At 40.6% G+C, this 24,710-nt stretch overlaps 2 protein-coding genes across 8 annotated transcripts in view; one reads left to right on the top strand and one right to left on the bottom strand.

Moving 5' to 3' along the window:
- Positions 1 to 6,212: 6,212 nt before the first annotated feature.
- On the bottom strand, positions 6,213 to 19,250 carry mthfr (methylenetetrahydrofolate reductase (NAD(P)H)). 5 transcript variants are annotated; one of them, XM_043675881.2, is made up of 12 exons: positions 18,760 to 19,250; positions 16,569 to 16,796; positions 14,570 to 14,808; positions 13,462 to 13,572; positions 13,182 to 13,375; positions 12,736 to 12,986; positions 12,286 to 12,420; positions 11,380 to 11,560; positions 9,279 to 9,461; positions 9,030 to 9,131; positions 7,884 to 8,003; positions 6,213 to 7,449 (listed from the first exon to the last, which is right to left on the bottom strand). In XM_043675881.2, the coding sequence occupies exons 2-12, from the start codon at positions 16,784 to 16,786 to the stop codon at positions 7,219 to 7,221; spliced, it is 1,965 nt and encodes a 654-aa protein (XP_043531816.2). In that variant the 5' UTR covers positions 16,787 to 16,796; positions 18,760 to 19,250; the 3' UTR covers positions 6,213 to 7,218. The 5 variants fall into 5 exon arrangements, with proteins under 5 accessions (XP_043531816.2, XP_043531815.2, XP_043531814.2 ...); XM_043675880.2 differs by having other exon boundaries at positions 18,823 to 19,250; XM_043675879.2 differs by having other exon boundaries at positions 19,097 to 19,247.
- Positions 19,251 to 23,040: 3,790 nt separating this feature from the next.
- The window catches only part of clcn6 (Cl-/H+ antiporter 6), an 85,099-nt gene continuing 83,429 nt past the window's right edge, over positions 23,041 to 24,710 (top strand). Inside the window, exon 1 of one of the 3 annotated variants that reach the window (XM_043675878.2) lies at positions 23,041 to 23,222. In XM_043675878.2, the coding sequence (XP_043531813.1) occupies positions 23,154 to 23,222 (69 nt within the window). In that variant the 5' untranslated portion in view covers positions 23,041 to 23,153. The remainder of the gene's footprint in view (positions 23,223 to 24,710) is intronic. The other 2 variants (XM_087980455.1, XM_043675877.2) reach the window with 2 other exon arrangements.

Here is a 24,710-nt window from a genome sequence, read left to right as displayed (position 1 = left end):
GTATTGAAAGAAACTTTTACGATCATTTCTAATATTACTGGCTAGCCTACCTTCATATTTGATCCTCTCCTTCCTTATTTCTCTCTTTGTTATCCTCTGTTTGTTTTTGTAGCCTTCCCAATCTTCTGATTTCCCAGTGCTCTTGGTCACTTTATAGGATCTCTCTTTTTCTTTAATACATTTCCTGACTTCCTTTTTCAGCCATGGCTGTCTAATCCCTCCCCGGGTAATCTTTCTTTTCTTGGGGATGAACCTCTGTACAGTGTCCTCAATTATACCCACAAACTCCTGCCATTTTTGTTCTACTGTCTTCCCCGCTAGGCTCTGCTTCCAGTCTATTTTTGTCAGTTCCTCTCTCATGCCCTCATAATTACCTTTATTTAACTGTAACACCATTACATCCGATTTTGCCTTCTCTCTTTCAAACCCTTTGGTCCTATTCAGGGAGTGGCTCACAGCACTGGGGAATCTAATGAAGGGAAAAGATGAGGGATCAGTTTGAAATAATAAAATTAAATTTCTGTGTTTTCTCTGCAGTTGTTAGTATCAATCTTTCTATGTGATGTCATCCATCAGTATCAATTTTTGATTTTAATGCTTTTAAATGAGTCATACTTTGTTTTCTTGCAAGTTAATTTTGTACAAATTTTAAAATTCTATGCTTTGGAAATTTTTAGAATTTGTACTCTTTAATTCCAATATTTCATTCTATGAACTATAAGTAATGTTGATGTGGAGGAGCTGGTATTGGCCTAGGGTGGACAAAGTTAAAAATCACACAACACCAGGTTATAGTCCAACAGGTTTATTTGATGAAGGAGCAGCGGTCCGAAAGCTAGTGTTTCCAAAAAAACCTGTTGGACTATAACCTGGTGTTGTGTGATTTTTAACTTTATTATTATTCAGTCTCATGGTGTGAAAATGGTGGTACTGTTTAGGAGAAGATGCAGCAGAGTGAGGAATATTTAAGGCTGGTTTCTTTATAGATCCTTTTATAGATTATCTGTGATTTCTGAATTTTAAGCTGCATTGGAAGGATCTACATTAAATATGGAGATTTTCCAATTTATTTTTGAGGGAGTCTGGTAAATGAAAATGACATGTTCACTATCGACTGACAGTCTATACCTTAACCACATTTACTCACCTCTGCTTCAATCTCACTAAGTTGTGATTAAAAACCTGTTTGAAATGTCAACTTGTCCTCTGAGCATACAGATTAATGTGTACAACATTTTGCTTAAAAATCTCTGTGTTTTAGTGGAACACATCTTGTGCTGACATTGGAATTTTCTGTTGGATACAGAATAGGCTGGTTATGGTAAAGAACAGATTTGGTTACTGCTGGTGTTGCTGGAATTCATTCCCGAGACCGGTCTGGCATTACAGCAATGCAAAGTTTCTATTTATTTCATGAACTCAGTGCACTTGCTCGTTGGATGAGAGTACAGTGTGTGATTCATATCCCTTAACATCAATTAGTTTCTATAACAACAAATTGTTTGGGCATCAGGATGTTCCAAAAAGCTAATGAACACTAATGAAAACAAAATAGAATGATGAAAGGGAACAGGAAAATGGAAGAGGCAGGAATGATGGCAGAGGGTGGCACCTCAGGCAACAACCAATGCACTTTTAACCAAGCCATGCAACATCCTGATGAGCACAAATGAATAGTCATGCATGGCAACTATTGCTGGTGGCTTGATTCGCTAGACAATAAAGGTAATCATGCCGGCACAATATTCAAACAATGCATTATCACTAATAAGTGGCTCATTCACCTCTACGTTATAAGGTTCTGAGTTCAGGCCCTACTTCAGGATTGGAGAATGAAAATCAAAAGCAAACTGCTAGCACTTTAGGAGTGCAGTACTGTTGGAGGTATAGCCTTTTGTGTGAGATATTACAAATCAATTTTTAATGTGTGTGTGTGTGAGTGACATAAAAGACCCTTTGGCACTATATCAAAGAGAATCAGGAGCTTTAACTGCAGTGTCCTGGCCAATATCTGTCCACAAAAGAACAAATATCGCATCATTATTTGATCATTGTTGCTGTTTGCGGGAACTCGCTGTGGCAAATTAGCTGCCATGTTACAGCAGTGACTACACTTCAAATGGTTGTAAAGCACTTGGAGATGTCCCATGGTTCTGAAAAGCTTTATATAAACGCAGTCCTGTCTTCATTTCATTCTATATGAAGTTTATTGCACTTAGAATAATAAAGAGTACCATTACATTTGAGACACCAGAATCTGGCAAATGTTACACACTGTACCACTAATCTGGTGGTGTTTTACACAGAATCTCGTTTAAGTAGTGGCCTAGCTGTGGTATTAGGGCAACAGGCAATATGGTTACATTCATCATTAACTGAGCTATGACAATGTCCAAAGCAAATCCAAACGAAAGCAGTAATAATTTTATCGGCTTAAGTAAACAATTGCTGCTGTGAGAAGGGATGATGTATAAAATATAAAATTATATAGAAGCAAGAGGCGGCTATTCAACTCCTGGTGTGTGCTCTGTCATTCAACACGATCTTGGCTCATCTTCTACCTCAACCCCATTCTTCTGGATTAACCACACATTTTTGAAGGAAAATAATTGTTTAGAATAAAGAGCTAATGAATCTGTTCGAGGGCAGATTCAAGTGTCACACAAAAGCCTACCAACCAAGGACAATTCTTGTGGATTTGTAAAGAAACTTTGTATTGGTGAGCCATCCATGGTGGACCTAAATAATCAGTGGAAGCCTGTAGGGATTAATCCTGGATCTGTTGATCTCCATCATCTTTAAAAATGCCTTCGCACAAAATCACCAGGGAACCATTAGCAACCTATGACTGAAATTTGCAATGTCATGAAATAAATAGAATGCAGGTAGACCTTGATGGAATGGTTGGGGCAATTGGGAGAGTGTGGAAATAGAATTGTACCTTCTGGATGTCTTTTAGCCAATTGGTAGCTTATTTATGTGGATTGTGGCACTTTTATTATGTGTACATCATGCAAGACCTTGAGGCTGTCCCTCGAATCAAGGGTAATATCTACTCAGGATTGAGAATTTCCATGTGCAGGTTGTGTGCTTACTGTGCACTATATTCATTACCAAAAATCAGGACAATTAAAGATTAAAACAAAAAACAGGCTCCTGTCTTGGTTGGAGCACACCCAGGAGTGTTTGTTCCATATGCAGAGTTATAGGGAAAAGGTAGGAGATTGGCATGCAGTTAAAATGCCGAGAAAGCCAGTGCAGACACAATGGACCAAATGATCACCTCCTGCACAACAAGTATTTTGTGAACTTTTGGTCCTTTCACATGGTGATGTACAAGCTTTGGAAAAGACCCAAGGAGACTTCTAAGAGTAGAAGTTGAAAAGCTGTCAGTTACCAAGATAGAGCTGACAGCAGAGGCTGTTGTATTTTAAACAAACTTTGATTTCAGACCTTTCAACGAGCTCAATAGGATTACTAAAGTCCAAATATACAAGTTAAGTAAGCACAGAGTTAGGTGAGGTCTGACATGGTCAACCTGTGTACAACATAAATGTTTGCTGCATGCATTCAGGTGAGAAATGGACGAGTTAATATTAGTTTTTCTATATTTGGGTAAATTACTGGGATCAGAGTTCAGTCAGATTAATGGAGATTTTCCCAAAACTGGCCTTTACTTATTATAGGTTTTTTTTTCCCTGTCCAAGGACATTGTGTGAGTGACATCTGATGGTCATTGAACTAGCAGGCATGGGGCAGACTTGAATGGACACTTGTATCATAGTGGTAGCATCCACACTTCTGAGCCAAAAGACCCCAGGTTCAAGTCCCACCTGTTCCAGAGGTGTGTAATAACATTCCTGAACAGGTTGACTAAAAGTCTGGGGCAGACTTGAAGTGTCTCTTAGAAAAATATCTCCAAATCTGAAACGGAAAGCTGGTATTGTTTTAGGTGATCATGATATTATTGGAGTGTTGGAGAAACAAATAGGGCAGGCTTGAGGGGGTTCTTGTGTAGTGGTAGTGACCTTTCCTCTGAAGGAGATTCCAATTCAAGGCCCACCTACTCCAGAAATGTGTAATATCATCTGATAAAGTTAATTCAAAAATGTCGAGGACAGAATTGGTAGATCAGCTCATATTATGCTCCTTTTTCATATATTCTAGATTAATGGGGTTGTGTTATTATGAGCTAGCAATACAGAAATACCGAGAAGGCACCCTGAAATGAGGTGCACTATATGAGGTGAGTGCTTGTAAAGTTGCAGACACCATATTTGAGCAGATGATAAGGTAACAAATCTGCAGATTACAGCGCTGAGAGGGTGAGGGAGTGTTTGCTTGACTGTATGGTGTGTTACAGATAACTGTGTCCAAAGTGTTGTGGTGTCATGCACTTTCAGATGACAACACATATGTCAAACTGATTATCGATAGTCTAACTTTATTTTCATCAGATGGCAGACCAGGAACTCCTACAATGATGAGTGCTGGAATGATTTAAAGATTAATTGTCGGTCTGTTTGGCTGCATTGTTTGACTATCAAGTCCTATGGTTGAACTCAAAATGGGAATTTCTGACTCAGAGGCAAGAACAAGACTGTGCCTGCACGATGCAACATGACAGATTAATTCATTGTCTTCTACTTTTTGTTTATACAAATCAATTAAAAGATAAGGTAGAGTATAAATATTGTATGAACTGCATTTAACACTTTCAGCGCTTTGTTTTTATAATTACTAACTGAAAAAAATACTGTGGCTGTTTGAACTTTCACACACTAATCCTCTACATACTGCACTTCCCCCATCCAACATTTGTTCAACAGCGGTGTGGATATTTAAAACTTGAGCCCTTATTAATGATCCTCAAAACAACTTATGTTGTAGCATGACTCCTTATATGAACTCCTTGCTGTGTATATAAATCTTAAGCACTAAATGTCACAAGTTATGTTCATCCCATGTAGAATATCCAGATTTCAGCTTGACATAAAACCCCAGTTCATACTTTAAACAAGTTGGAACCTGTTCAGCAATAACCTACTAATTCCTGATGCTAGGGTTCCTTACCACTGAAGTCTCATTAGCTTAGTACAGTTCCTAGCATGACAAACAATGTATATGTACATCACATCTTTTACAACTTTAGGACTTCCCAAAGCACTTTACTTATCAATCATTTACTTCAGACAACAGTGTACTCACTGTTGGAATTAAGGAAACTAGACACACAGCAGACTTGAGCAGTTGCAGTTCACAGATTAAAAGGGGCAGTAACAACTAGGAAACAAACTTGACTGAGAGAGGTAACAAAGAGTAGTGATTAATGGATGTTTTTCAGGCTGCAGAAAGGTTTCTAATAGATTTCCTCATCCATTAATGACCTAGGATACAACTTGTCCCTCCCTGGCGATGGCAAAGGTGGTGGTGAGAAGAGCAAATAATTGGGCAAGTTGGCCCAGGATAGATACCCCTTCTTGCCATATCAGCAATTGAGATTTTAGCAAGAAGGTCAATTAGGGACCTTTTTGTCTCAGCAGCAATAAAAGTCCTTTGGGTTAATTACAGTACCCTAGGCTTTATTAATTGGAGTTTAGAGTACAACACCAAGGAGATTGCATTAAACTTGCATTAGACAGACCTTGGCTTCAACTGGAGTACTGAGTGTCACACAAGGACAGATACAAGGGTATTTGAAGACATGGCAGAGAAGATTCTGGAGAATGAGTCCAGGGATGAAAGACTGGAGAATAGAAGGCTGAGGGGAATTCTGGTAGATGATTCTACTCATAAACCATGAGTCTGGACAAAGCTTTCAAAGGGGAATGAGACTGTTGTCAAAACATTTCTAATCTGCAGGGTTATAGGAGAATGGCACCAACTGAAATGTTCATTTGGAAAGATGGTGCAGACACGATTGTCCAAATAACCTGCTGCACCATAACAACTTTGTGTTTCTGAAATCTGCAACTTCATGCTTTAAAGAGGAGTGCCACCATTGAGACAAGTTAACACTTTTATAACTGCTTTTAAGGTTTGATCATTCCACAGCCAGAAAACAGTCTGCTTTCATGTCCAACCGGTGTAGTATGGCTTTCTCTAGCATGGACTCCAAGAGGCCATGCCCTGCAATTCCCAGAGCTGCTCACTATTTCCATTGTCACAACATAATCTTATGGTCATATTTTTGTCAATTATCACAATAGATCTTTACTGAGTCTTAGCTTCCAGCAATATGTTTATTTGCAACAATACTGAATTTGGCAGCTCAATCTTAGTGTTAACTTCTGCTAAGACTGATTCCTAAACTTAGCTTAAATCAGGGTTTGGAGTGCTATTTAAACAAATAGATATATACAAAATCAATACATTATTCCTGCAAAACAAGATAAACATATAGTTTACTAGTTCTACCCCGTTTCAAAGAGTTTGAAAACAGGAGTCAGAATTACAACTATAGCCAGTTGTTCTGCAGACTGTGCAAATTTTAAACTATATAAAAGTTTAAGCCACTTTGCTGCTCATCCCAGACACCGCCTTTGATGATGAGATATCAGCATCAAATCAGATTCAGTTGATGTGATGACTGGAGGTGGCCCAGGATTGGCAAACATCATTCCATTATCCAGGAAACATGCCCCAGCTGCTTAATGTCAGCTGTTCATTCCTGATCCCTTTTGCCTTGGGAGTGAAATAATTTCATATGAAGCTTAGTATCTCAGTGACCGCCTAGTAGAGTAGATGCCAGGTGCATACTGGGATGATACACACTATTCCTGACCTGGTTAGTCCACTGTATGTTGGACAGCACACTTTTGGACATTGAGTAAAGAAAGTGAGTTTCAGATGTGACTCCCCTTTCTCTATCTGGTCCTGGTATGATTCACTATCATCTCTACATGAATAACATGCATTTGATATGTTTTCAGATTCAGACTATGCCCTCAACCAGAGGAATGCAGAGAAATGCGAAACAGAATCTCCACATAAACCTTAACCATGACCTCACTCAGCCTAGTGCTTGCAATCAAAGAGCTGTGAAAATATTGCAACATCACAGTGCAAAGTTACGAACAATTACAGCAAATAGAGTCAAATGCTACAGTAAAAGTCCATTCCAGCAGAACAAAGATTCTAGCTTGTACATGGGAGATTGTGAGGTAGTCTCCCTATACAAAGTCTAGTTGCCAGTTGGTTGTCCTGTACAACGTAATTTCATGGTCTGACAGTGATATCACAAGTCATTGATGCACAAGTGTTTTCAGATGCTTTTAACATGAAGAGATCATCAATAACCTGCCACAGACAGTTTTCAAATGGAAAGTCATTATCCACGAGATTGACCAAGTAATAGTTGTCATGGATGTCCTGAACTATCTGTTGTGACGGAGATCCTGCTGGGTACAATTTGGCCCATCGTTCAATCCACAGGGCAAAGGCTTCATCCTGAGAAGAAAGTACAGCATTACCAAGTCTGCAGACTACTTTCCACTACACTTAAACACACACTGCATCCCTCTTTCCCCACATAGACATCCCCCTCTGGCCTACTCGTACACTTTTGCCCCAGATTGTACAGAGAATGTATACTTGTGCCTTTATCCTATGTGTGGTAGGGGATTAATACGAGTAAGCAATTCTAATGTTGATTAATTGAGTGGAAAAGGTGCTGTACCATGTCTTTAAGTAATCAAATCAACCACTAGCAGAAATCCCAAGATATATTTTGGGAGCTGCCACACTTACATGTGGGCATTCTGAGGATCAGTGTTCAAATTCATTGCAGAGAAAAGACAGAGACAGAATAGTTAAAAATACATCCACAATGACTTCACAAAGCAACCTAACAGATCAATTCCTGACAAGAATTGATCCATTACCTTCCAGTACATGAAGCTGACGGGATCAACCACTGTTGGTTGAATTATCTCACGTCCAGGGAAAATACCCCATGTAACTGCAATTGGCTGCAGATCAAAGGCATTATTTATATTCTCACCCTGCAACACGAGAAACATTCCAACATTAGCTTATGAACATGCTGAAAATGGCTACAATTTTGCAATTGTCCCATTTCGGTTGAATACAAAGTCAGTACAACGTTTGAGAAATTGAAATTAGTTACATTCCAAAAAGTAGACTGTAGCTCGTTTAGTCCCCTTGGTAAATGTTATGCTGCAGACCCCAAAAAAGAGCTGCTTCTTTGTGCTCCTTGTCTCATGTCCAAGAGGAACTGGTTGCTGGCTTTCAGTGGTGGAGGAAGCGGTTAGCCTCCTATGCTGGGTTGAGTGAATCTACAACTGATTATTTACAGTTATTACCCAAATGTCAGTCTAAAGGGCTGATTTGGTTATTCTGCACTGCAATCCTACTCAAATTTTTGTGGACTCCCTGAAATTTTGCCATGTGAGAACAGAGAGCAGCAAAGGCTCACAGAATAGCCTCTACCATCTGAGCCCATGTCTACTGAAGCTGCAGGATTATGAGCATTGAGGAGAGATTGTGCTGTCACAGCATTTCAGTGCTGATGCACCCTGTGATATACCCAAAATTTAGAGCTCTACACTGGGCATACCTCATGGTATCCCTGTTACTTTGGCCTCCACTGCAGAGGAGCACAGTTCAAATGAGCAGTCACATGTAACCAAGGAAATGTGCTAGTGGACTAGTTAGCAAAGTTTGTGATGCTCGTAGATAGTCTAATGAGGATAGGAAGTACTGTCACAAAGGTAGCACCTTTTCAAATCTCGACCCAAGGTTAGGATGGGTTTATGTTGGCTTCTAGCCAACAGGCTCAACTATTTCATTGAGTATGACCAGCCTCTCCCTAGGCCCAGAGCTAGAAAACTCCTGCTTAATTTCCTGATTGAAGTTATCGGTAAATCTCTAATAACTTTCAAATGAATGAAAAGCTAAAGAACAATCTATAGATGCATCAAGGGAAACTCTTCAGTTTTCTTCTTAAAGTAACAACATTTAAGTTATATTCTTTACTGTGGCTCCATCCATGACTGCTTTGTCCTTACCTTCACATTTACAATCTGGTAGTTCACTCGTGTTTTGTAATTCTTGAGAACTTTAAGTAAAGTAGGTACGTTTTCAGAGGAGGTAAAAAACTCAAGGTAAGCCTGTAGAATGAAGAGTACGATTCAGCCACAGAGTAAATACATAGGTGCTTCTCAGGGCCTCTCTTCGTTTGCCCGGAATTCCAAACTAGCAATTTCTAAACCAACAGAAGTATCCTTTTACACTCCTAATATTCTCTTTACACGTACCTTCTGAAAAACAAAGCCTCCCTCTGGTCCCCAACCCACAATGGGGTCGGTTGATGGTCGAGCATTGATGTTAGGCTGGGAGTTTATTGTGAGAATTCCCAATCGATTCACTTTCTCCAGTTCTTTTTTCATCAGAGATGTTTCTAGTGCCAAAGGTTCATCATTCCAGGGCAAACAGGTCACCTGAGAATACACAAATCTGAAGTCACTGGGAGTTCCTTTTTTTTTTAAAAGGAATTCTCTTATAGATGGCTGGGCCAGCATTTATTGACCATCCCTAATTGGCCTGGAGCTAGTGATGGTGAACAACATTTTTTTTTAAAACTGATACAGGCAATGGTGCTGTTACTAAGGGATTTCCAGGATCTTGACCAGCAGTGAAGGAACAACAAATGTTCCAGTTCAAGCTGGTACGCAACTTGGAGGGGAAGTCGCAGTTTTTGGTATTCTGTTCTTGTTCTTCTAGGCAGGAGAGGCCGCAGTCTTGGAAATTGCTGGTGAAGGAGCACTGCAACTTGTCGATGCTACACGATGCCATGTGTGCTGGTGGTCAAGAAACTGATTATTGAAGATGTTGGTCAGTGTCGCAATCAAATAGGCTGCTTTATCCCAGACGGTTTCAGCTTCCTTGAGAATTGTTGGAGCTGCACCCATTCAGGCAAGTGCAGAGTATTCCATCCCACTCCTGACTTATGTGTTGTATTTGGGAGATAGGAGGTGAGTTACTCACTGCAGAATTTCTTGCCGACAAGAGTAAACCAGAGGCTAAGTATTCATATGGCTCATCTCGTTCAGTTTCTGCTCAATTAAAATGTAAATTATCCATTAAAAAACTGGATCTGGGTATTTCAAACATTTGAGTTCTGCACTGTAAGCCGAAGGCTGCCAGACCCAAAGTGATTCACTTTAGTTGGGAAGGTTTTGTTTGTTTCCAATTTATAAGCCATTGCCAATATGTCCATTTGATTCATGACCATCCCTTAATCCTGAAACCCTTCAATACAGTTTTTTTCCCATTATCTCTACCATTTATCCTGACATTTGAAAGAAGATTCAATTTAATAATTCCAGAAATTTGATCCTCAGGTTCTTCAAGTCCAGACAATCTAACATATTATCACAACCCATTAGGATTATTATCACTGCAGTGTACTGATGGATTACTCTTTGGAAAACAAAAATCAATCCAGAAACAAAAACAGAAATTGCTGGAGAAACTCAGCAGGTCTGGCAGCATCTGTAGAGAGAAAGCAAAGTCAATGTTTTTCATTAGAACTAGCAGTAGCAAGAAAAGGTGGTATATGTACTGAAGGCAGAGGATAAATGAATGAGAGGTAAGAAAGACAATTGGGTGGACAAAGGGCTGGATAATGGTATGGCAGGGAGAAACACGTGCTGTTAATGGGTACCATAAGTATATGAAAATAGGTCAGCTGTGCTGAAAGTAGCCCATGTGATCATGAGGCCTAGGGTGTGGGGGTAGGCAAAGGACATAGAAGGTGATGTCCAGCCCCAAACATTATTGAGCTCGATATGGAGTTCTGGAAGCTGCAGGGTTGCTAAGCATTAAATGAGATGCTGTTCTTCAAACTTGTGCTGAGCCTTGCAGCAGGTTGGAGGCAGAAATATTGGCCAAGGAACCCGGTGGTGTGTTGATGTGGCAGACAACTGTTCACACCAGGTTGTGTTCGTTAAATTGTGCAGTAATCTGAAATACTGACCAGTTCAATGAGATGAAGGTAGCGTATAAACCCCAAGGCTTACAGTTTTGGACTTTGGCAACTCAATATATAACGTAACATAACATATAAGCAGCAAGTGTGCATGAAAATTGAAACACCCTGATAATAATCAGCAAAGCCACCTATTAAAAAAAGAAGTTGAAAATTTGAAGCCTCAAGACTCCATTACCCTGTAATTTCACCTGGTAGCAGCTTGTATAAACAGTTGGGAGAGTAAGAACTTAGTATGAAATGGCATTAACTTCATATTAAACTTCCATAAACTACTACTGAATTTAAAACTCAATGCTTCTAAATTAGTTACAATAAATAACAGCAATTTCTTAACATAGTTTGATTAGATCACAGCAGCCCATTACCTTTTCGCCATGGCTGTTGGATTCACCAGAGATATATGCTGTGAAAACATCAAAGATACTTTTCTCATCTACTAGCTCCTCCCCCCACATCTTCAGCAGCTGGTCTTTGGAATAATTATTCTTCAGATAGAAGAGATAATAATCGTTCAGCTCACCAAATGCAGGAGATGATGAGTTCCCCCTGAAACAACAAATATAAAATCTCACAATGCAGACACTGACCTCTCCTCAGTAGCATTGCCATAATTGTTCAATTAATGTTATCTATAGTTACCTTCTGTAAATTGGTTGCCATCTTTAGGGGAGCAGAAAATTAAATAAACTTTCATGTTGTTATTGGTAATATTTTACTGAATAGACCCAGTGCATGAGAAAAAATAAACCACAGTTTAGCTCATTTAGGATTGGAATATTCCAGATTAATCCCATCAAAATTAAATTGAAGAGACCTGTAACCACCAGTATTTCAACCTGATGTTACATGGCTCAAACCCTCACTCCAGACGTACCCAAGGCTGGTACAATTGCAACATTTAAGAGGCATTTGGATGGGTATTTGAATAGGAAGGGTTTGGAGGGATATGGGCCGGGTACTGGCAGGTGGGACTAGATTGGGTTGGGATATCTGGTCGGCATGGACAGGTTGGACTGAAGAGTCTGTTTCCATGCTGTATATCTCTAGGACTCTAAGTTTGGAAGGGCTGAATTGAGAATTATATTTCTAGATGTTTTTCCACAATTGAGGTGGATATCACACACCATACACTAACAAAGCTCAACTACCAGCACTAATATATTGCCAAATATTTACAATAGTAATCTTTGTCATGTAATTAACTGTTGAAATACTGCACCTTCATACAATTATTCACAGTCTCAACACAATCATGATTTAAATGACCGTACCATCTTCCATTGGGAAATTCATCCCAATCCTGCGTTCTGTAGATATAACTCTTCTGCCTTGAAGCCCAGAATATTGGACGAACATCCTCAACCTTTCGCTTTGGATTGGCACTGGTGGTCCATGGCAAGGCTCGCCTGAATGAGGATAGGGAAAGAGAAATTTAAGGGGTTAAACACACCTACTCCCATGACAATGACCTCAAAACAAAAAGGACAAATCTGTGATACATTCAAGCAACTGATAGTGGACTCAAGATTACAATAACAGTATCTAAGCTGTGTCCTCTCCCTTTCTGAAAATGAAGTCCTATCATGTACTAGAATGCAAATTAATGAATAAACAAAGGGGCAGGTACATCCAGAATTTAGCTCGCATCATTACTTTTTTTTCTAATGCTGGTTAAGTGAACTGAAATAATCATGTTATTTACCTTATCTATTCAAACCTACCTAGGGTCCTCAGTCCATAACCTCAGTCGTTTCAGAATCTCCACAGTTGCCACCTCTCGGTTCAAGGTGTAGAAATGAAGCCCTGGCACCAATCCTGATTCCAACAGAACCTTGCACATGTCAGTGGCCAAGTCAATACCATAATTCCTAATGGCAGCGTCATTATCTTTGATTGGTTCAATTACATCTTTGATTTCCTGAGGTACCTGTAGCTTGGAGAGCTTGACCAGCTGTCGTAATGAGTGATACCCCTGCCACAGGATAGAAGGAAGGTGTGTATGAAATTAATAATCTGAATTGTACCAATTTACAGAATGAGAACGAAAATGTTGCACTTCTGCAGGTAACTATGTGAAATTATTGCTTCAATGTAAGGCTACGCAACAAGGTATGTCAAATTCTTAACTGGAATCCCAGATGCCCCCAAGCCTTCTGTTTGTACATACCTGAATGGGGAAGATTCCTGGCAGAATAGGACAAGTAATTCCAATTGCACGACAGTCCTTGAAAAATGTAATGAAGGTTTCAGGTTTGAAGAAGAGTTGCGAGATGACAAAGTCTGCACCAGCATCTACCTTTGCCTTCAGGTGTCTGAGGTCCTCCTTGTAACTGTCGCATTCTGGGTGCCCTGTTGGGTAACCTGCAAGGAAATAACATTTAAGTTAACTTGATTTAAGGTAATGAGAACAGAACACTAAGAAACTTATTGCGCAAAACTGAGCTCACCAGCAACACAGATATCAAAGTAATCTTGGAACTCAGAGCGTATATGCTTGACCAAATCACTAGCATAATTGAATCCTTTTTCTTCAACCTTCCACTCATCACCCATGGGATCTGCAGACAGAAAAAAAATTATGTTTAAGGTCTGTACAATCCATCAAACCGTGGAACGACAACCACTTTTCATCATCTGACTCCTGTCTCCCTCACTCTATTTTGTCAGGTGGGGAAATGTAGAATTGACTGGATAATTTGAATGTTGCTCATTGTCAATCAACAGGTTAAGAGTGGTTTATAGATCCTTCCTTACCTTTGCACCCAACTGTCTTTTACTGTAATATTATATACAGCAAGTCAATAGTACTTCAGGTCATTGGTGGATTGGGGGAAGCTATGTATCTTTGCCTGTCTCATGTTATTTTAGACATCTATTTAGACATAACAGGACAGCCTCTTGGAAATCTGACAGATGAGTGGCATGAATTGCTCAAGCCCTCATAAATGTATTACTGTTTCTTACTCTTTGATTTGCCATGTTTGAATGCATAGTTATGGAGCTTTGAAAAATATCAATCTTGGTATTGTTGTCTCATTGGTGAATGTAACCTGAATCAGAACACTTGGTGCTAGAACACTATCAGCAATCGTAGATATAGAAATTAATTGAATAATTTTCTAGCTGGCCTGAACTGAATGCTGGTTTTGATGGGAAACCTTTGAGCTCAGTGTTAAACAGAGTAAGTTTTCCACATTTACAAGGGTGTTGAGCAAATTGGGACAGCTGGTGGCATGCTACCTTTGGGAGCATATCACTATCGAACCCAAGGCGCCTCAATACAAAAACAGCTCCAGGTTTAAACTTTGAGTTCTTCATAGGTCCAGACATGTTGATAATAAAAACAATATAATTGGGTGATCTTACAATACATCAAGAGGATAGCCTTTTCTTCTCTTCCATGTGTCTCCACTGTAAATGTTAGAAATAAGGTAGATGATAGGGAGATGTGAATTCACTCTTGAGTTCAGGACACCAAACCAAAAACATCCCTAATGTAGGATGAGAAAAGTTAAAGTGAAGAGACGTAGAGCAGGACACTGATCAATATCTCACCACCACGGAGCGCGAGTATATTCTTCAGACCCAAATTACGAGCCTTGTGTAGGTGCCGTGAGAGCTCATCCTTGGTTTGATTACAACAGGTTATATGCAACAATGTCTCCAGTCCACAGTAATTTACTGCTGTACTAGCTATCATCATAGAGGAAGTCTCCTTGTCAGAGCCTGGGTCCCCAGCAGGATGCCAAGTTATATCAATGAAGAGTGGTCCACCAACAGCCATATGGTCAAACCTAAATCAAGACAAAGGTCATGGTCAGCAAATTGTAACAAGTCATCTCAAAGAATAAACGATCAATTCCCAAGTTTGGATTCTCCACTGATTCAGTAGGCTTAAACAGGGAGCCATACAAATTACGCTTCATTGTTGTAACCCATTTGTATCAGAGCTAGGGCAGAATATTGCAGTTGGCTTCAGTAGCCAGGTTAGGGAGGAAACAAGAGAAAATTGACTCTACTCCAACAACTAAAGGTGAGCTCCAGTTTAATCTGTAATGCCCCCATTAATACATGTGTGAAATTTGTAATTTGATACAAGAAAGAACAACACATAATGGAACAAGAGCCATCACTCAAGAAAAGCCACATTGGAACTCGGTTCAGCCTGGGTTGTGACTTTCAGCAGAGGAACATTTGATAGGAGAAAAGGAAACCTAAAACATGTTTTCAAGGTGTTAACCTAGTCACAACCACACAGCACATGACAGGTTTGGACATCCTGATGGAACCAGGTGGTCATCTTGCGTTTTGTGCATTGGGGGAAGAAACAGAAGTTGACACCAATGAGCCTCAACCCGACATATAAGTTGATTCTGTCCATACTTATTTGAGGGCATTAGTGTTCTCTCTGAAACATTCCAGTGTATATCTCCAACCTTACAGTTTGTTTTCCCTTGTATTATTTATCTCTATGGCTGAGGAACTTATGGCTCAGCTTTGGTTATTTCACTCCAGCCAGTATAACGCAGACTGATTGTCAGTCTGGATATTTGCATTGGGAAGAGCACTGGTCACCAATTAGTGGTACAATTGACTAGTTCTGACTGCTCCAATAAGGCAGCCACTTCAGCACCATCATAGGCCACACCACATTAAACCTGCTCCAGGATTATCCTGAACCCACTCAGAACACAGCACTGCTTTCAGAATTAACAGTTCATCATTTCATGAGTGATGCTTTTGACAGTATGTCCATACAATCAGTAAGATATGCAAATTCAAATCCATGAATACTTCCATCTGGAAGGACCAGCACAGCAGATATAGAGGAACCTCGATTATCCGAACGACATGGGCAGGGACTATTTTGTTCGGTTAATCGAACATTCAGATAATCGAACGCTGGATAACATGGTTTAGCCAAGCATTGGGACCTTGTGATCTTGTCCAGATAATCCGAAATTTGGATAATCGAGGTTCCTCTGTAAATTGAAACACCACCACCTTCAAGTTGCACTCCAAGCCACTTGGATCCACACTTAGAAATATATCACCTTCAGTGTTGCTGGGCTACTGAACCAGTGGAAAACCCTGGAACTCCCTCCCTAATGTGATTGTGAGCCTACCAACAATGGATTACAATAACTTTAAGGTAGCTTACTCCCACCTTCTCAAGGGTAGCTAGGGATAGGCAATAAATGCTGGACCAGCCAGTGAAACCCATATCCTGTGAATGATGTTTTGTAAAACTCATTCCTGTTCCCAGCAAACAAAAACAGGAAGATATGAATAACAGGGCCGGGTTCCACTTACTTCCAAATAAGGCTAGGATTATACAGATTAACCAACACCCAATGACAGAACAATGCAACATCCAGTTTGGGGGAATGTCTACTTTGTAAATTTTCTTTTCACTTCCTCCCCCACTTTAAGATGCTGGTTAATTCCTCATAGCAACCCTATTTACCCAGTTCACAGAACCCAGCAAGTCCAACCTTGCACACAGCTTCTGTATACCCAGCCATTGATTGTTGCTCTGTGTCCCAAGGCTGACCTGGAGATCAGATTAACAGCACCACTTGAAGTTCGAGGAGGGAAGAACTCCAAGGAGAACCACTTGTCCCCTGATTCAATACGTCGACGCATCTTTTCATGGAGTCGGTCAGAATCAGGGCCAGGCGTTGAACTGCGTGAACTCTCTTGGAAGCCATCACTAGAACTACTGTCTGATTTGAACACCTGCCCTTTGTCGCTTTGCTCTGTATTCACCATTACTAGTTACCTGCAAGAAAAAAGTTTCAACCTTTAAATAAATTGGAGCTACAGATTCCACATGAAATACACTATGTTTGAAACACCCAAGCCCAGAGCAAGTTTCATGATATTGTGACCACTGTATTTGCAAATGACCAAGGTTCAGTAGTTATTTCCTTCCTTTCTCTCTACAGTCTTTGTTCTGGTGGGTCAGTAATGAACTCATTCAGGAGATGGGTGAATCAGAACCTATTATCTCCATAACATTCAAATTGGACAGGAACTAAGATTTAGTGAGACAGGATTTAACAGGAGAAGCTCCTAATGTCTGCAGGAAATAGTTTTCGTTATTGAAGACTAGTTGAGAAGACAAATTATTTTCAACAGCCTGCTTTCAAGATATATAGTCAAGGTCATCTTCCTAGTAGGTACTCATTAAATCCTCTTTCTGTTGAGAGTTGGACTTGTCCCACTGCTGAACATTCAGGTCACCATTCAGTTCTCTTTAATAAGTAGAATGTCTACTTGCACATTTGTCTGACTGGGTCATCAGAATGCCAACAGTACTTCATAACTAATCCAGTTGAAAGGCAAAGAACAACCAACTGAGTTTTTTGGATCCTGAATTACAGATTGGGGAAGCAACTCTCAAATTTCAAATCTAATATTGACCTTGTTTTTTTGAGCACCTTCTTTGCAGCTGTAACATTGTATTCCTCGCTTTGTTCTATCACCCTATGTTCTTTGTATGGTATGATCTGCCAGTTCTGCATATAAAACAAAACTTTTCACTGTACCTAGATACATATGGCATTAATAAATCCAATCAATCAATCAATCAAATCAAATATTGAGGTATCTTGAACAAGCAAGTCAGACATAGCAGGATTGCTATGAGGACAAGCTGAAAAACTAAATTCAATAAATTTTGCAATTTGTATTTTGAAATAATTCGATAAACAGTGAAAAGTTGCCACATTATTAAAGAAATACTTCACCATTGAGACGGTATTTAGGCTTTAGTAATCGCAAGGAGGAGTCGAGAGTGTGGTGCTGGAAAAGCACACCAAGTCAGGCAGCATCAGAGGAGCAGCAGAATCGACGTTTTAGACATAAGCCCTCCATCAGGAAGATTTAGTAATCTCAACTTTCCATCAAAATCCCCTCAGTTTTTTCCTACTCAGTTTAGCTTTGTAAATCTCTTCCTCAATATAAATAATCTGCCACTTCATCTTCTGTGTCTTATTTATTCCCATTCCTGTACGAGCTTGCTCCTCTAAGATTGGCCGCCCCTGTTCTTTTTGTCCCATTACATCATTGATGGCCAGACTAAGTGAAGAAGGGGTCACTGGGCCGACAGCGTTAACTTTGCTGACCTTCCACAGACGCTGCCAGGCCCGCTGAGTTGTTCTACAATTTCTGTTTTCGTTTCCCTTTTTGGACTTGTTACTTCAATACCATTGTTTTAGGTACTACAGAAATACTAGTTGTTATTGTAATATGCTTAGGGAAAATAACAAATCAACCCACCTACTTGTGACTCCTACATACTACAAGCTAATGTGCTGAAACGGTGACAAATATTGCTAAGCAGCACCTACCAGAAAAAAATCAAATAGCACAATTTTTTAAAGAGGGATTGTCGAAGAAACTGGAGCCCACTGCTTCAGATCTTTAAAGTCCAGTTTAACCACTGGAGGTGGTTTCGGTTTAAGGCTTCATTGAAGTGTTACAAACTGAGCTTAAATGATAGAGAGGCTGTTTTGATTAAGGGAGGATGTGAATGTCAGTTTTGCAATAATGTTTCTCTCAGCATTGATACATTTAGACCAACGTTTAAAGTACGCATCAGGACAGGAAATAGCAGCTTAGAGTGAACGTTCCTTTGCACACCGCGTTCTTCATTCCAGACACTGTTGGGGAAAGATAAACTTACAATTCAAACGTTATCTGAAAATGACTGGAACGGTACAACAGACAACGATACTCACACAAAGTAGCAAAATAGCAGCGTCAGTCTAAAAAAAATGGCGAAAATAACTCAGAAATGTTACCAGAGAAGCGAAAATCCTGGGTGCATCAGTGAATAATGGGCTTGACGAGTTAACGAGGACAAACTGACATTTCCGCTAGCCGTGAAATTGTAAAGTCAACATTTACTTAACAGACTAGATCATCATGTGAGTTTAAATCCAACTCCAAACTTCTCAAAGTGTTTAGACAAATGGACATAGTTTGTGGAAAGCAAATTTGTGGAGTCTGAGGTTGCAGTTTCGGGTCTTGTTCGTCATTGCCGCGTTCAGACAATATCATTAATATAACATTTACCAGCCGATCAGAGAAGGTGCAGAGTTAACAGTAAAACGACACACTTAAACCTCGAAATACTGCAAACAAGTTCAACGACACTACTGGATAGCTCTTCCCCAAGTCAACAACGCCCAAAGGCAGTTCGACTGTGACTTCATATGAAACTTTTTGTGGATGATAGACCCACTTCGCGGCAGACTCGCACTGTAGAATAAGGAGAAGCCGATTTAAAGGATCCAATCCCAGCACTATTTTTAGCCCCAGGAACAGATGGTCGAGACCTTGATCCGCCTATCAGGGATGCAACACCAAAAGCAGAACTCTAGAGTCTCAATTCTATACCGGGAATGAAAGAGAAACACTCTTACAGGAAAGCAACCCTCTGCACAGTCACATTCAGATCGACCAAGACAGATCATGTGAAAAGTGACTTAAAAGCGTACAATGGGCCTTGGGGCCTAGCCTTTCTGTGTCAGCTGTGAAAGATCTACCCAGTAAGTCAGACCCTTGCACATCAAAGTACAGAATATTTCCCCCTTTCACATGATTATCCCATTCCTTCTGGAAGTTGTAATCGAGTCATCTTCTGCCACTCTCTCAAGCAGTAGATCTTTCCTCATGGACTCTTGTGAATGACTTGAAATCTGTATTCTTTGGTGCACTAAATAGTTTCTCCTCATTTACTCCATTAAAACAGTTCACGACTTTGAATTCTTCTCACTTTTAATAAGCAAAACTACCTAGTGTCTCTCGTCTTTCTCTGGTACTAAGGGGTTTTGTATTCCTGGTACCGTTGTAATAACATTTCCTTTCCCCCACTCCAATACATTTGAGGTATAGTGCCTAGAATTCTCAGGCTGAGATATTGACAGTATGGAAGGAAGCCATTCAGCCCACCATGTCTATGCTGGTCAATGGAAATCTGACAATAAAATCCAATTTTCCAGCTTTTGGCCCCATTGCCTTGGAGGTAGTGTAAGTCATGGAGTCATAGAGATGTACAGCACAGAAACAGACCTTTGCTCCAACCTGTCCATGCCGACCAGATATCCCAACCTAATCTAGTCCCATTTGCCAGCACTTGGCCATATCCCTCCAAACCCTTTCTATTCATATACCTATCCAGATGCCTTTTAAATGTTGCAATTGTACCAGCCTCCACCACTTCCTCTGGCAGCTCATACCTCACGCGCACCACCCTCTGCGTGATAAAATTGCCCCGTCGATCTCTTTCCCCTCTCACCCTAAACCTATGCCCTCTATTCTGGACTCCCCCACAAGACTTATCCTATGCATGCCCCTGATGATTTTATAAACCTCTATGCCATCACCCCTCAGTCTTCGACTCGAGGGAAAACAGCCCCAGCCTATTCAGACTCTCCCGATAGCTCAAATCCTCCAACTCTGGCAACATTCTTGTAAATCCTTTCTGAACCCTGTTAGGAAAGAGACCAGAATTGCACACAACATTACAACAATGGCCTAACCAATGTCCTGTACAGCTGCAACATGATCTCCCAACTCCTGTACTCAATACTCTGACCAATAAAGGACAGCATACCAAATGCCTCTTCACTACCTATCTACCTGCGACTCCACTTTCAAGGAGCTATAAACCTGCACTCCAAGATTTCTTTGCTCAGCAACACTCCCTAGGAGCTTACCATGAAGTGTATAAGTCCTGCAAAGACTTGCTTTCCCAAAATGCAGCACCTTGCATTTATCTTAATTAAACTCCATCTGCCACTCCTCAGCCCATTGGCCCATCTGATCAAAATCCCATTGTAATCTGAGATAACCTTCTTCGCTTTCCACTACACCTCCAATTTTGGTGTCATCTGCAAACTTACTAACTATACCTTCTATGTTCATATCCAAATCATTTATATAAATGACAAAACGTAGTGGACCCAGCACTGATCTTTGTGGCTCTCCACTGGTCACAGGCCTCCAGTCTGAAAAACAACCCTCCACCTCCAACCTCTGTCTTCTACCTTTGAGCCAGTTCTGTATCCAAATGGCTAGTTCTCACTGTATTTCATGAGATTCCCTATGGGGAACCTTGTTGAACGCCTTACTGAAGTCCATATAGATCACATCTACCGCTCTGCCCTCATCAATCCTCTTTGTTACTTTTTCAAAAACTCAATCAAGTTTGTGAGACATGATTTCCTACGCACAAAGCCATGTTGACTCTCCCTAATCAGTCCTTGCCTTTCCAAGTGTGTAAATCCTGTCCCTCAGGATTCTCTCCAACAACTTGCCCACCACCAACGTCAGGCTCACCGGTCAGCCTGGCTTGTCCTTACCACCTTTCTTAAATGATGGTACCACGTTAGCCAACCTCCAGTCTTCTGGCACCTCACCTGTGACTATTGATGATACAAATACCTCAGCAAGGGGCCCAGCAATCACTTCCTTAGCTTCCCACAGAGTTCTAGGGCACACCTGATCAGGACCTGGGGATTTATCCACTTCTATGCGTTTCAAGACATCCAGCACTTCTTCCTCTGTATTATGGACATTTTTCAAGATGTCACCATCTATTTCTGAATGCCGAAAAAAACACAGCAATTTTGAGAGTTTTTGACTGAACCACACTTTCAGGCAGTGCACTCTTCAAGACTCCCACCACCCTTTGGGTGGAAAAAAATTCTCAACTCTCCTCTTTTAGCTCCTTTCTTTTACCCTAAATCTGTGCTCCCTGGTTACTGACCTGTCTCCTAATGGAAAATGTGCCTTTCTATCTATCTTATGTAAGCCCGTAAGTCTCATACACCTCCATCAAGTACCTTGTAAATCTTTGGTGATCCAAGAACTGCCTCAGTTTATCCAATCTTTCCTCATAGCTCTACAGCAGGCAGCATCCTGGTAAAGCTCCTCTATGCTTTCTCTAGTGTAATCATGACCTCCTTAATAATGCGGTGATCAGAACTGCATGTAGTACTCCAGTTGTGGCCTACCAGCATTTAATACAGTTCTAGCATAACTTCGTTTTTGTATTCTATCCCTCAGTGAATAAAGGTAAGTTACCCATATGCCTTCTTACCTGTGTTGTCTACCTTCTTCCACTACTCACAGGGATTTGTGGATATACACACAAATATTCCTGTCATGCCAGGATCCTGCCATTCATAGTATAATACCTTCCCTTGATATCCCTCGTCAAGTGCATTTCCTCACTTTTCAAGGTTGAATTCTACCTGTTATTGCTGTGTCCAGCTAACGTACATTGATAACCTCCTGCAATAAATGGTTAGTCTCCTTATAAATGATCACAAATGCTCCAGCTGAGACCTAAACATTAATTATAAAGTTTGAGCAAAATGTCTTTGTTCTTGTATTGTTTGCCTTTATTTTATACAGCCATATACATTTTTAAATAACTTTTTCTATTTGTCCTTTCACCTTCAAAGACGTATGAACATCCATCTCGAGTTATCACTATTTCTTACACTCTGAAACTGTATAGTTTAAATGTATACAGCCCTTCTTCATTCCTCCCCGCAAAATAGAATACTTTACACTGGTCTGGATTAAACATCATCTCTCACACGTCTGCTTCCCGATGTCTGCTATTATCTTCCTTATATGCCTCAAGATTTACTGTTTGTGATGCCTGCACGAGCCGTCAGTTCAGAATTGGATATGTAAGATAGCATGGACTTGTTCTGCACTGAATGTAATAACTGAGCCGTACGATCAGCCTTTAAAAAAGTGAAGGTGAAGGTTAAGGTTAAGACCATCAAGTCAAAGGATGGTCAACCACCACTCAACCCAATTTCAAAAGTGTGCACACTTCAACACGCATGCGCAGTGCGATATTTATATATGACGTCACACGTAAATCTTTTGTGATGTGTCTGGAATGGAAGCGCATGCGTACATTGGAATCAGCGCACATGCGTAGTTGTTCATAGTTGCGGGTGTCAGCAAGCACTGCCCTCTTTCATTCCCGGCGCGCGAGAGTCGGGACCTTGCCTGTATCGTTAGGCCCCGCCCCCCCCCAGTGACTGGCAGGCCCGGCGCACGTAAACGGGCGGGGGTGGTGGTCGCAGGTCACGTGGGGGTAGCGATGGCGAGCGGCCGACGGTTGCGGTGTTGCTGCTGCGGGGAAAGAGAGGGCCGCAGCCCGGAGGAGCTGGTGAGCGGGGAAGGGGTGCTAGCTGCAAGCTTTCCTGAGTTCACCACCGGGTCTCCGTGAGCTCGGTTCCGCCCCTCTTCCCTGCTCCAGGATCATCACCTCGTCGCCTAACTCCTGGGACACTGCCCACTCCCTCACTACTACCCCCTCTTCCTCTCCGCCCCAGAACAGTCTCCTAATCTTGGCCCACTGCTTTCCCCACTCCCCTCGTTCTTTACATAATATATTCATTTCCATAGCACCTGTTTCTTCTTCACTCAACATAGACCATTGTTTGATTTTTGTCTATTCGTGGGGAGCATCACTGGGGCATTGTCTTCAGTTCTCTGTATTTAGACACACGTATTTTTCAATCGGGGTAAACCTTGGTTGATTTCTTCCTCTCAAGTTCAATGACCAGCTATACTTTAAAGGAATACAGACTGTTAAGTGGTCATGCGAGAAGGTGGGGAATGACATGAGGTTATTTACTTTGGTAGGAAGAATTTAAAAGCACAATATTTTTTTTAAAAGCCAAAGACTAATCAGCATTGATATTCAGAAATGTTTAAGGAATCTTGCATTCAGTTAATCTATGAGGAAGCAATTTTTTAAAAATAAGGTTGGTGGAGAATTATGAGGAAGTCTTTCTGGAATTATGTGGCATTTTAAGACTGGGATAGTACATATACTTTTGACTGCATTTATTAAGGCAAGATATACCTGTCAAATAGGTTGTGCAATTAAGGTTTGCCATATTGGTTTGTGGGAAAAGGAAGTCCTATAAGAAGAGATTGAATAGCCTATATTCTCTGGTCTTTTGAAGAATGAAAGATGTTTATATTGAAAGACAATACTTTTGGGGCATTTGACAGGCTCGATACTGTGAAGATGTTTCCTTTGGTGAATCTAGAGCTGATGGTCATCATCTCTGGGCAAGAAAGTAACCATTTTGAACTGAGCTGAGTAATTCTTCATTCAGGATTCTGCATGTTGGAATCCTCAACTGAAAACTGTTTGCTCAGTCAATATTTATATTGAAGACTGAAATTGATGAATTTTGGACACTAAAGGAATCGGATGATTAGGTACAAAAGGCAATGATGTCACGTTCAGTAGCTCTTCATGGACCTGAGTGAAGAGGGTAATGGGAAATGCAGTCCATTGTGAGCTCAATAACAGAAAATTCTTGGGCTCAGAGATGGAATGGGTTTGTTGCAGAAGGGTAACAAATCAGTATTTTAATAGTTCTAAATGTTGGGTGGGAAACAAGGGTTTAGAAGGTTTCAATCCTTGGTTAGACAATGCTGTACAGCCTGCAGCTGATTGATCGTGAAATTGCAGTATTTCAGTTAGTGCTCAGATTGATTTTTGTATTTTTGTATTTTTTCTTGGCTGACTATAATTTGACCACAGATATGATGTAATTGAGTTTTGAGAAGATTTGTTGAGGTTCTGGATGTAGGTTTGCTGGCTGAGCTGGAAGGTTCGTTTCCTGACCTTTCGTCA

Source organism: Chiloscyllium plagiosum, unplaced genomic scaffold (genome assembly GCF_037043375.1).
Source record: "Chiloscyllium plagiosum isolate Xiang-an unplaced genomic scaffold, Cpla_swu_hap1 HiC_scaffold_37, whole genome shotgun sequence".
Lineage (NCBI taxonomy): Eukaryota > Metazoa > Chordata > Chondrichthyes > Orectolobiformes > Hemiscylliidae > Chiloscyllium > Chiloscyllium plagiosum.
This window is presented reverse-complemented; position numbering and strand designations above follow the sequence as displayed.